We start from the raw sequence: 14,252 nt of genomic DNA, 5'->3' as shown, positions 1-14,252 counted from the left end.
CCGTCAACCCATTTATTTATATGAGTTCACATGTTGGCGAGTTCGTGGGTCAGATTTGGGTTCGTATGTTCGTGAGTCAAATTTCATTAATAAAATTGATAACTAAACATGAATAAATTCTTGATGCAAACATATTCGAATTTTAGAAACTTAGTCTTAAACATCCAAATGAAATTTATAAATATTCGTGAAAACATGTTCAAACTAAAATATTAATACAAACATAGATAAATTCAATCACATGCGTCGACATCGTTCGATAATGATTCAATCGTCGATGTCATCATTTTTGTGGGATATTTAGATTATTTAGGGTAAACACCAAACGTGTTGCAATGCAAATCAACAGATGATTACTCATATGTCAAATAATTAATGATATTAGGTATCCTATCCTAGTATAAAAGTATAAAATATATAGTGTGTAATACTTAATACGTTTAAAATATATATAACTTTTTTATTAAAATTCTAAACGGGTTAGCGGGTCAACCCGTATATTATTTGAGAAACTCATATATGACTTATTTAATAATCTGGTTGACATGTTGGTGGGTTGATGGGTTGAAAAATTCAATCCAAATCCGTTTATTTCGTGACATGTCGCGATTCGTATCGAGAATTGCCAGACCTACACCCAATCCACATCCATCCCCTTTTCAACAAGATTGACTATAATAAGCAAAAAATCAAGACCCAAACACCATAATAAAATGTTCAACCTGATAGAAACAAAAAATTTCTTATCTTGTTGAAACATTATCAAGGATCTAACATACTACTGTCTATAAAAAACAACTTGAAGAAGCAATCGAGAGTTAACCAGTCGAACCAATGATTTGATTCAGATGCATCAAATGATATAAATAAGGGGTTTTAAATTCATCCATTGTTCTTTTTCAATCGCACCCCCGGTTGCCTATGCAAACTGTGAGTCCGCATTTCAATGCTAAAACAATTTGCAACCAAACTTTGATCGTTAAAATCAGGAGTACGATTTTCCTTTGACACCTTTCACTTTCCCTTCGTATCCTTTCATTTCTCTCTTTAAGTAGAACTCGGAATCAAGGTTTAGTCAATAATGAGTTACAAGTTCATATCGAGAATTATTGCTACCAAACGATATATTTCTTTTACAAATTGCCGATTTTTTTATTATATAATTATATGAACATACCCCTTTTTGAAAGAATAAAATTAGAACAGCTTTCAATATTCTAAGCAAAAAGGTTATCTCTGCCTTTGTCATTTCGTTCTTGTGATTCAGTCTTTCAGTGGCAGAATTTGTCAAGATCTCCATACTTCCAAAATTTCCAATCAATATCATCTGTTACCTCCGCTCATTAATTCACCTAAAATTGATGTGTATATAATATATATATTCACACCCAAACCCCCTACACCCTTCTCCAATCGTTCTCTCTAGATAGAAACATATTTATAGGGTTTGTTGGTTTTTATGCACAGTAGATTTCTGAAAATATGCTCAAATGACAGATTCTTGGTCAATTTGATGAATCTTGTTTGTGGGTATTATTCGAAACCTTCTGTATAACTCGAACACCTAAGTAATTTTGAAGAGTAGCAGCATCAGTAGCAGTAGGTACGACTATGGCAATACCTTGGAGTATGACACTGTGGATGGCGAATATGGTGTGGATGGCGCTGAGTGGTTGGGTTATATCGTGCTTAACTGTTGCTGATGAGATCGCTGGTTCACTTCGTACTGGCGATATCGGTCCATTTCATGTTGGTTAGATCGCAATTTGCTATCGTTTTCGATTGCGCTGGTGAGTAATTCTTCCATTATCATGTAATAATTCGAATCAATTCTTGATTGGCGGGGTTTCTGCTCATTTTGCCCTAAGTAATATGCCCTTTAGGTATGCATAATTCGTAATCAAGTCCTATGATGATGACGATGGTATGGTTAGGTTTTTTCTTCAATTAATTCGCCTTCAACAGTGGGATTATGTTTGCTTCATAGTATTTTGAATTGCCCCTTTTGTTGTATGAAGCTATCTTCTGATGATGAGTACATATTGTTTTGATGTGTGAAACTGTTATGCGATCAAAGGTGACATCAATATCATATAACTGGATATAGTTTTGTATTTTTTGTACTTGAATTCTTAGATTTCTAGGATGAACACCCATAGAAATTTTGTTCTTCTTTAGGATGCAAATACATTGCTATAATGGATAAAAATGTTGTTCATTGCTATTCTCTAGGTATACACATTTTGTTTAAAATGCTTGAGATTTGTAGTTATGGCCTATTTTTGGGTGCAATTTTATCATTCCATCAGTGTTATTATAATTATACAAATGAAATTTATAACTAATACCAAGTTGCATTTTGTTGCAGGTTTTAATGACTTAGTTTCTGTTGATGTAGATATTATATGCAAAAAAGTATCAATCACAATTTACAAAGGTTCCTCCTACCAAATGTTAGTCTTTTTATGTAGTAAAAAGTATGGAAGAAGGCTAAAAATCCGATAAAGTAAAGTTGTGTGGTTAAAAGATGGCATGGATATGTTTCTCATAATTGTAGCATCAACCATAATCGAGTTCATGTCTACAAGTCTACAACTATTGGTGTTGTTTAAATTATGCTTCAAAAACCGGTTGTTTAGGCTACGTTTGTCACTTTTTAAATTTTTTAGGAACTTGCATAACCAAAATCATGGCAAAAATGCCATTTATTAAGTTTTATAGTGAAGTTTATAAATTCTGAAATTTGAAAAGTTTGATTTCTAGAAATCTTTGCCAGAGTTGAAATATTTAAACTTAAAGGGCTATTTTTGTCAAAAGATAAAAACTGTGTCAAAGTTTTGAAAATATGCAAAAATCAAATTTTCTTAACCATGAAGCTTCACCAGACTCATTTGCATTTGCATTTTCTCTCTTCATTGTGAAAGTTGTTAGAGGTTTATCATGTTTTTCTCTCATGATTGTTAAAAATTAAAATGGTAGAGGTTATAAAATTTTATAATCAATAATAAACTATAAGTATATTGTTATTATGGGTTTAAAATTAAATAAGTTACCTATGTCAATATAGAAGGCAAAATTTATGTTGTTATTTTCTCCAATTTGCCCTTTAATAATTTAAGTTAAACCACCATAAGATACGACAATAACTTTTCATTTCGTAGACATTAGGTGTGAGCCCCGTGTATTACACGGGTTGATTTAAAAAAATATTAAACATTAAAACGTAAACAAAAAATATTTTTTAATGTAAAACTTTAATATATATATATATATATATATATATATATATATATATATATGTATATATATATATATATATTTATTGCAATTTAATATCATATATATGATATTTAATATTTTACATATATAAGTATATGATTTTAATTTTAAAATTGAAACAAACCAAAAATTGATAAGTGGATAATATTTATTTTAAAAATACTACAAAATGATAGATGTCAAAACTCATGAGAGATTGACATGTGGCAAAAAAAAACTTCATTTATTAAGGAGGATTATAGTGCGCAAAAAAGGAAAAACAGACATTAAGCAAAATGTAATTCAATATTCAAAATCTTGGCGATTTTCTTTTTCTGAAAGGTTTTTATAATTATTATTTTGTGATACAAGCAGAAAAGGGTATCTATACTTCCATACGCTTAATTTCAGAAAAACGATGTGAGAAATACAAACCTCATTTCGGAAACGATCTCAAATAGGGAACATGTTTTGATTTTATATTTCGCAAAATATGTTTCATTTTGTTAGATCTTTGCAAAATAAATTTTTTTGAGAGGTTTTTTTAGTGGTTAGTTTGAAATACAAGGGAAAAGGGGATTTAATACCAAAGAAGATGCCAACACATTCAAATATTCAGTTTTAATACCTATATATTCAAATTTTATAGAAAGAATTCAAAAGTTTATATATACATTCAAAGTTTAATACCAAACAATAAGGCAAATGAAAATATATAAAGGTTGAGGGACTAAATATTTTACTTCTGAAAGCTGATTAAGTAACTAAAATTGGGATATGGGGTTGATTATGGAGAGCATAAATAAATGGTTGAAAGTTTAACCTGGATTAAAAGGTGATCATCCAAAAATTCTTAAGCAAAAGAGAAAGAAAACAAACTAATGGGACTCGAACTCCTGTAGGTTAGAAAGCGAAAATGCGCTTACACCAATTGAACATTACAAATTTTATCTATTTTCCATTAAATGATTTATATTATTAGCATGTCCTCATAAGAGACCATGTCCTAATAACTAGTTGAGATGTATTAGGTGACATTTAGTTTGCATAATGTTTTTAAATGAATTAGAATTTGTTAAAAAGTTGTAATCTCTTAAGAATTGTAATCCAATTTCATATTCTGTTTAGTTGGGTGGAATGAAATACGAATCTAATTCCATATTTTTGGTTTGTTGGCAGGGGCGGACATAGGATTTCATAGTAGGGATTGCACGGGAAGATTAGGGGTTGCACGATAGTAGAAAAAATAAAAAATTTTAAAAATTTCGAAATTTTTTCCACTACGGCCAGAAAATTTAGGGGTTGCCGGTGCCACCCGGAACCCCCTAAATCCGCCACTGTTGGTTGGTAGGAAATGAAATTAAAATAATGTACAATGACAAAATTGTTCTTTTTTTTCTTAATTTTATTTTTGTTTTATAACTTATATGTAAAATTATATTATATAAATTATAAAAATAATAAATGATGGTGATAGTGGTAGTTGTGGGTGGTGGTGGGTGATGACAATGACGTTGGTGGTAGTAGTGATGTTGATGGTGGTAGTAGTTGTGATGGTAATGGTGGTTGTGGAGATGGTGATGGGTAGTGGTGCAGGTGGTGCGTGACATGATGTGGCGGTAGTGCTAGAGGTAGTGGTTAGTGGGTGGTGGTGATGTTGGTGGTGGTGGGTAGAGCTGGTGGCAAAGGTGGTGGAGGTGACGGTGGCAATGGTTGCAGTGGTGGTGGTGGAGGTCACAGTAGTGATGGTTATGGTGGCTGTGGTGGCACTGGAGTTTTATATTTAGTGTTAAAAGTAAAAATATTAATATGGTTTTTTTTAGCATTCTCACTTGAAAATACTTTTAATTGCTTTAGATTTTGGAAGAAATTTATTTTCTTTTGATGGAAAAAATTTTTGACTCATTTAGGAATCTAATTCATTTTGAAAGCTTGAACCAAACATAAGAAAATGGTGGAATTTGATTCTAAATTTCTAATTCTTTTTAATCCCTTAATGAACCAAAGGACACCTTAGTTTAAGGGTCACTATTCCTGAATTATTGGGTAACGCTCACCCTAACAACTTCATTGATTGGTTAAACACCATTGAGTTGGTGTTTGATCCTAGATATACCAAAACATCCAAAGGTAAAGTTAGGTAGCTATCATATTGAGGAAGCATCACATGGTGAAAGATAAAAAGTTAGTGGGGAAATCAAGAGTTGTTATGTGGCAAAAAGGAATAACTAATCATTACTGTTTTCTTACTTTGTATCCAGTTTTTAACTTCAGGGTTTTTTTTTTTAGAACAGCAAGCATATATTAAAAACGAAAAAGCTAGCCAGGAGCTAGGGGGTACAAAGGAAAGGTCTTAAGAAACCAACATAACAACAAAGAAGAGACTAAAGGAAGCAAACCGAAAAGCAGAAGACTACCAAGAGAAAGAAGTAAAAACTGGAAAAGGGACTAAACTAAATTAACTACATCCTGCCATAGCACTCCAAGATTGGGTCACAACACCATTCGAGCCATCTAAGCTTCCTTCCCTTCCGATTCCTTGCGTTGATCCATAGATGCGAAAATGTTTGTACCTCGAAAGCCAAAGCCGATCTTGAGCCGGAGTTTAGGTTTGAGCAGTGAACCTTGTTGTTCCTGTATCTCCACATGACCTATAGAAACACCAACATTATAGCCTCATGTATCATTTCCAGCCTATTATGCCCCCTTAATGATTCTTTACAGTTTAGCAGCTCCCTACAATTATTTGGATAGTTACCCAGTAAACGCCACCAGCTACATACCTGCGCCCATGTTTCCTTTGCTATCGGACATCCCACAAAGATGTGGTCTACTGATTCTGTGGCTTCGTGACACATTTGACATAAATCTGAAGAGCTGATACCAATTTTATTTAAATTCTCCATGCATGGAAGCCGATAATGGCTGACTTTCCAAGCTAATATGTTTACCTTACCCGGCACAAGCGGGTTCCAATTCCAACCAGCATTACTATAAGGCAGGGACTGGTTATCAATATGCTTCCGAAGTGAGGATACAGAATAGACACCCGATTGATCAAGAGACCATAACCATTTGATTGAGCCATCGAGATTTAATGAACTTTGGAAGAAGGAAAGGAAGGGCACCTGGTCTTTATCTAAATAAGATGGCAGACAAGCTATCGAGCCCCAGCAACTGCTTTTTCTTCTAACAGCCTTAGGTCGAGCCACACCACCCTCTGTACCATGGATGGCCTGAATTACCATGGCCCAAATGTTGTCCTGTTGGGTTCTGAAACGCCACCACCATTTGCCCATAAGAGCGAGATTCTGCGCTTTCAAGCTGTCAATCCCAAGACCCCCTCTTTCTTTTGAAGCTAAAGTTTTTTCCCAAGCAACCCAGGCCATTTTTCTTGCTTCCAAGCTCCCACCCCAAAAAAAATTCATCCGAGTTCGTTCCAGAGATTTAAGTACTTTTGAAGGGGCTTTATATAGCGAGAAATAATATGAGCCGAGACTACCTAAAACGGATTTGCAAAGGGTCAATCTACCCCCAAACGACAAGGTGGAGGCTTTCCATCTCGAGAGTTTTGCTTTAAATTTTCCGATTATGGGCTTCCAATGAGTTTCACGAACCATCGACACACCAACTGGAAGACCTAAGTATGTAATCGGGAATGAACCGATCGAGCAATTAAATCTGCGAACCACCAACTCCAATTCACAGGACTGGACACCAAGTCCGTAAATTTTGCTCTTTGACATATTAACCTTGAGCCCCGAAGCCAATTCATAACACCGTAGTATTCTGATCAGATTTTTCGTATTTTCCAGCGACCATGAACCCAAAAAAATCACGTCGTCAGCATACTGTAGATGCGAGATTGATGGACCACCGCGAGGGAGCTGAATACCACTATAAACACCATTTTCTCTTGCCGATTCTAGAGCTACATGGAGACCTTCAGCTGCTAAAATAAACAAAAAAGGGGACAACGGATCCCCTTGCCTCACACCCCGCTCCATTCTGAATTCCTTTGTTGCTGCACCATTAATAAGAACCGAGATCCTTGCTGAAGCTAAACATCCACGTATCCAGGCTCGCCACTTATCCCCAAAATCCATTTGTTGCATGACTGAGTCCAAGAAATCCCAACTAATACAATCAAAAGCTTTTTCAAAATCAACTTTGAAGATGAACGCTTTCTTTTTGTTCTTCTTCAACCAGCTAATAACTTCATTGAGGATTAGAGGCCCATCTAGGATGTTCCTATCTTTAATGAAAGCTGTTTGTTCTTTACTTACCACATGATGGATCACTCTTTTCAGCCTTTCAGCTAGGACCTTTGCAATCGTTTTGTATAGACATCCAATTAGGTTGATAGGTCGGAAGTCGTTTAACGTGATCGGGTCCTGGACCCTTTGGGATTAGAGTGATAAAAGATGAGTTGCATCCTTCATCAATAAGCCCTGAAGCTTCAAAATGTTTGACTGCTAGGTAAAAATCACTACCAATTTCCTCCCAGTGCTTCTTTAGAAAAGCGAATGAGAATCCATCAGGCCCGGGGGCCTATCTGAGCCGCACGCCCAAATTGTTGATTTGATCTCGTCGATGGAGAAAGGGTCTTCCAAGGACTCAATAGCACCGGGGGGCAATTTATTGAAATTGGAGTTGATGAACTTAGGGCGCGATTTAATAGGTTCAGCAAATCTATCGGCAAAGTGTTTTAGAACTCTCGCCTTGATGTCTACCGGATCAGTGATCCAGAAACCGTTTTCCTTAATACCATTTATACGCTGGGATCTCTGATGTTTGTTAATTAGTCCATGAAAAAAAAGCACTATTTTCATCACCTTCTAGAGCCCATTTAACTCTAGACTTTTGCTTCAGATCCTCTATGCGCCCGGACTCGATTTCCATGATTTTTTGATGAGCGTTCTGACGGGCTTTGAGCATTTCATTGTTTATCATCCCCTTCTCAGCCAAAAGATCGATGTCATTTATTTGGGTTGTAAGCTCATCCACTTCCTTTTTCGATCTCCCTATCACCTCCTTCCTCCAAATTTTGATATGCTCCTTTAGGTTCTTTAATTTATTTGCCACCAGGGAAAGAGGGGATAGATATAGCTGACGTCTGGGGCAATTACTGACTGACCAGCCATTACTTAAAATTTTCACAAAATCCGGATCCTCGAGCCATGAGTTATAGAACCTGAATGGAGTGGGGCCGAAATCTAACTGAGAAGCTGTAAGGAGTATTGCACAATGATCTGAATGTACTCTAGGCAAGGCAGTGACATTTAAATTCGGCCAGAAATTTAAGGTATTTAAGGAAACAAGAAATCTGTCCAGCTTGTTGTGCTTGTCACCAGCAGAGTTCATATACGTGAATCTGCGCCCCCCCCCCCCCCCCCCCCCCCCATTTTAATTTCTAATAGACCTAGAGTATGAATAAAATCGTTGAAGTAATAGGCACTACTTTGGCAGAACATGGAACCCAGCCTTTCCTCCGGTAGTCTGACAACATTAAAATCTCCAAAGATGAACCAGCAAGCATCCGAATCTGAGTTTACCAACCCGACCAGGTTATTCCACAAAGATCTTTTCCTTATAGGCTCCTGGGGAGCATACACATTAACAAAACAGCAAGACTTCTTCAATCCCAGCCAAACACCTTTAATTGCAAGAAAGCCTTCACCTTTAATTGCTTCAGAGGCCTGAAATAGAGATGGGTCCCAAAATGAGGCAATACCACCCGAGAGCCCATCTGGATCAATTACCTCACATTTGAAATTTGGAGAGCCCCATATTTGCCTATCTAGGTTATTTATTATGTCCCTGGATTTAGTTTCCTGAAGCCCCATAAAAAAAAAAAGTGGTATTTAATGCGGCAATCTCTAAGCCAGCCCCGTTTGACCTCACACCCGATTCCACGAACATTGTTGGAGAAGATATTCATTGTTCAATGATAGTCACGCCACGAGCTTTAATCAGCTGTCTAATTTGGTCGGAATGATTACCTACTTGAAAACCCACCGATTCTCCGACATTGATTCTATTTTAAAACACCTACATTAAAGGAGAAATCCAAAGTCAAAATGTCAAACTCTTTTATCATTTGGTCACCTTTGGATTAGCTTTTGGTCAAAATCATGAGAAAGTATAAATAAACAATGATAGATAGATATGGTTCTTTTGTATTTTTGCAAATACAGTATTTATAATTCCCATACCAAACATGAAAACATTTCCTTGATTGAAAAGTGTTAAGAGTCTACAAATTCCTACAAAAATCCAAGGAACATGAACCCTATATAACAATTTCATCCCTCTTTCTCCTTTGTTTCTTCATCCTTGTAACCCTCTAGCCCAAATTGCACAAACATCACCGGATAACATAACAACATGATCAACCAGTGATGAGCCGTGAACCCGTATAGATCAATGCTTCGACTAACAACCGCAATAAACACCGAATTTGTAACCCATAAATCAATCGAGGGTTTAATGATCCGAGTGATTGCGATAATGTCAATCCAAACACAAATCGAGAATATCAACACAACAACCGATTTTTCGGGGACATAAAGGAAAACGTAAATGACTCTCATAGCCGTGAATCGCAGGGTCCATTTCATAGCGGATCCGGGAAAAAATGGGGCGATTGCGACTTTGAGCTTTCGGGGATCAGAAAAGAAGATGAGGAAGTGGAGGGCGATGACGATGAAGGCGCAAATGTATCTGCCGGAATTGTTGAAACTGTTTGTGTATTGCTCATGAGTCGAGTAGAAGAAGGATGAGAGGCCGGCGATGGCGGCGACGGTGGAGATAGTTGACCAGAATTTAGTGGAGGAGAGGAGGAATTTCTCGGCGATTGATTGGTAATGGAGGAAAGTGTTCGTCATGATGACTGATTAGTGTGTGTGCTGAGTTTGAGTTAAATATGAAGGTATGAAACTGAATAACTCTGTGAGTCAAACTGTTAGTCAACTGTGAGGTATGGACGGATTCCGTTAGCCAGCACCAATGTGAAGGTATGGCTGAATAACTTTACTCCATATAGACCTTACTGAGGATTTATTTATTTATTTTTGGAAAGAATTCATTTATAATTAGTTAATCAGAATTAAGACTTTTCTGTTGTGTCGCTGCAAACAACTTATCTAAAACTTTTTATTTTATTTTTTATTTTTGTATTTTAAAATAAAGAAGCAAACATTTATGGGAAGTTTTTTCTAGTGGAAATATATAAAGCTTCTTTGGTTGTTGATTTTAAAATAAAAACATTACAAATATGGTTTTATATGGAATTTTAATACGAACCAACTCTTTTATATATAAAAGTCAAAGAAAAATGCTAAAAAGTCAAAAAAAAAAAAAAAAAAAAAAAAAAAAAAAAAAAAAAGATAAAACAGTCATATGCATTTAATTATTCTTCAATAGCTATTGAACTCATATAAGTTGAATAGATTGACATGTGTGCATTCCACTTACTATACAATTTTACATATTCGTTACACTCCATTAAACTTTATACAATTTAATAATAGATTGTCACATCATTTATGTGTGTGTGTGAAAAAAGAGAGTAGAGTTGATTGAGGATTGAACTCCTCATTCTATTGAATGTCATATCATTAACCCACAAATAGAGATTTTGCGCTTAATGAGATTAGCTTCCCATTAAACTACCATTGGATATTATCTCTTAACAAATATAAAATTATGAAAAAAAAAATACAAAATATATTGTATTTTGAGTATTTAAGTATTGGTAATCTTCACAAAAAAGCACAAAATTTTGAAAAAAGAATTTAATGATTACATTCAAAAGAAAAAATTAAAACACAAAATCCCGATAATTTTAATATTTTGATCAAATTAACGAAAAATTTTTTATTTTTCTTTTAACAGGAAATGATATATTATTATGTGAAATCAAATGATTGTGACTTTTCTGTTTAAAAGAAAATTGTTGGAGACTTTATTGTTAATTTTTCCAAAATATTAAGAATTTTATAAAAATTTCTCATTTATTTTAGCGTTCATCAAAATCCTGTCTATATGTAAACGACCGAATTAGACTTTTTTTGTGTCATCATTTTCAATATAAAGGGCAAAATAATAGATTTAATTAGGGGTGGGAATCGGTTCGATTTTTTGGTTTTTCGATTTTCTCAAATCGGTTTTCTTGGTTTGAATTTTTTTGTCAAATTCGAAAACCAAACCAAATCGAATTCAAATTTTCTAGACCAAACCGAAAACCGAATTCTAATTCGGTTTGGTTCGGTTTGAAAACTGAGGAAACCAAATATTAACTTAAAAAATTTTCAAATATAAATTAAAATGTTTTTAAAATAGAAACCTAAAATTGCAAACATAAAGATCTAAAGTTTTATACAATATGATCCAATGAGTAAACCGGTTAATAATGGTTTTTACTTTATAATTAATATTTTTATTTAATATAAAATATAAAATATATTTTTAATTAATTGATTTATAAAATTCATTTTTTTGGTTCGATTTGGTTTAAATTTAATGAGACTGAAACTCGAACCAAAAACTAAACTTACAATTCAGTTTGGTCTCAAACCAAACCAAAAACCAAATTTAAATATGATTCGGTTTAAAATCCATTTCGAATCGATTTGGTTTTCGGGTTTTTCGGATCCGAACCAAATAATTTCCACCCCTAAATTTAATCAAAAATTTTTTTTGAAATGAATACGTTAATAATCCCCTAGCTAGGTACACATCCCTAACCTAAAAATCTTAAAAACAAACAAATTAAAGAAATGCAAAAATATTTATGCCCAAATTGCCATCACCGACATGCCTCCAGCACCAAGAAAAACTGCAACAAAAGAAATTGCTTGAAGCTTCATATCTTCTTGAAGCTTTTTCCCCATGAAATCCGCCGCCAACAGATCCACCAAAGCCATATAATTCAACAGCCCTGCCGACACTGCATCTAGTATTCCGACCACCATCAGGGCTGCCGGACTATTTTCACGATACACATTCGACAACCCAATTCCACTTGCTATCCCAAATGGAGTCGTCGCCGAGAAGAAAAACACCATCATTGCCTTCATCTTCATCTCATACTCCGCCTACTCTCATTATATAAAACAAATAAATCAAAGATTTTGATTTTTGTTTAAATTTTAAATTAAATAAAAGCCATGCACACCATTCACCTGAAGAATACAACCACCGAGACCCATTCCTTCAAAGAACTGATGGAAGCATAGCGCAGCCACTAAAGGTCTTATGGTTCATAAATTATCCGATGCACCCATGGATAGTCCGATCACAACTGAGTGTACAACTATTCCTAACTCTAACACCTACAATAAGTTGTAACATTAATTAATATTGTAAATTTTGGTAAATTAAGGAATATTCCGGTGTGAAATGTACCTGAGCAACCACCCTGTATCTCCCCAACTGTGACGCCGGAGAATCAAGCTCAGATGATCCATCGCCATGGAAATGATCACCGGAGATCTTCATTTCCAAGTTCTCCTTTGTTTTCTCGTGATACTTTTTGTAACAACTCATTGCATACGAATCCACCATTAACGTGAATACAGCTGACAGCATTGCAATGAACGTTGTGAATGGGAACTTTCTCCATGGGTATTCGGGTATTCGGGCAAGCATTCGGATGTCAAGCAATCAAACGAATCGGGTAAGACGTGCATGTATCCAGTTGCGAGAATCACTCCCGAAGCAAAGGCTTTAACCAATACGAAAGTTTCTTGTCGGGTTGTAAAGCGGATATGGCCCGGGAAATCATTGGTAGGGTCACACCCATCATACTGGCCACTAGAATTGCGGCAATGGCGATGACTTTAAGCTTTAAAGATCTGGTTTTGCTGTGGCATGGTCTGCCGGTGGCCTTCCGGCATTCTTCAGGGATGGTGTTGGGTGGTCCGGTGGTGGAGTTACCACCGTGAGATAGTGTTGAGAAGGTGGAGAGCAGGAGGAGAGAGAGGATGAGGAAGTATTGGAGTTTTGCCATAGATGAGATTGAGATTTTGTTGTTGATGATGAGTGATGCATGATACGTGTGACTGTGTGAGGGAGATTTATAAGAGGGTTTAGAGGATGGTTAATTGGTTATCGGGATTTAAGGAATAAAATTTGAAGGTGGTTATGCAAAATGACTCAGTTGTCCTTGGTGGGGGGGGGGGGGGGGGGGGTGCTAGAAGTTAGTAAGGGTAAATTGGGAAAGAGATTGGAGAAAGAGTCTATACATGGAGGGCGTGTGGAAAGAGTAGTCCTACATTGGAAGGGTGTTGGAAAAATCATGCTTTTGGTAGGATGTGATGACGTGGCACATGGTGGTGCTATGATTTGAACATATTATTGTTATAAATGTTCGTTGTTTGTGCGTTGCGTTTAAATATCTATATAATTGAAATTTTTACAAATATATGTTTTTTTAAATATAACAATAACGTTAAATTTGATATAATAAGCAGTATATTAAATTGATATAATATATTAATTATTTTGAATTATATGATAATATATACATCTATTATAACTGCATAATCTCAACTGTTTGAATGATTTTTACCATGAATAAAATTAAATATAATATATGGTTTAATGTTATTTATAGTTGTTGTTATTTTCAATTAATTTTTTAAAATTTATCTGTTTAACGTTTTAATTTCTATCTTTATAATTATTTAAAATATCAAACATTATTTTTTGATTTTAAAGGTAACGATATAATCATTTTTATAGAATTATATTTAACTATTGTTATTGTAAGTTACTTTAAGCTACTCATTTAAAAACTTTTAACGATTATACAAATATCTTTAGGGAATATTTTAGTTAAATTGAGATTATAGTTCACTTTTTGCATTTAGCACTATAATTTATCACTTTTAAGTATTCACAAAATATTCATTGGGTTTTTTAAGTGGAACTGAAATTTATATTTAAGTTGACACTGTAATGTTATATTATAAATTACCAATTTAAGTATA

General features: G+C 34.7%; 1 protein-coding gene and 1 pseudogene across 1 annotated transcript; one reads left to right on the top strand and one right to left on the bottom strand.

Moving 5' to 3' along the window:
• The first annotated feature begins 1,201 nt into the window (after positions 1-1,201).
• Positions 1,202-2,750, top strand: LOC145047985 (uncharacterized). The gene is made up of 2 exons (XM_078996366.1): positions 1,202-1,790; positions 2,369-2,750. Exon 1 carries the CDS (start codon positions 1,612-1,614, stop codon positions 1,756-1,758), a length of 147 nt encoding a protein of 48 aa, XP_078852492.1. The 5' UTR covers positions 1,202-1,611; the 3' UTR covers positions 1,759-1,790; positions 2,369-2,750.
• Positions 2,751-12,005: 9,255 nt separating this feature from the next.
• On the bottom strand, positions 12,006-13,314 carry LOC144998017 (fe(2+) transport protein 1-like; annotated as a pseudogene).
• Between the last annotated feature and the right edge of the window lie 938 nt (positions 13,315-14,252).

The sequence above is a fragment of the Lactuca saligna genome, chromosome 5 (assembly GCF_052625555.1).
Source record: "Lactuca saligna cultivar CGN05327 chromosome 5, ASM5262555v1, whole genome shotgun sequence".
NCBI classification, from domain to species: domain Eukaryota; kingdom Viridiplantae; phylum Streptophyta; class Magnoliopsida; order Asterales; family Asteraceae; genus Lactuca; species Lactuca saligna.
This window is presented reverse-complemented; position numbering and strand designations above follow the sequence as displayed.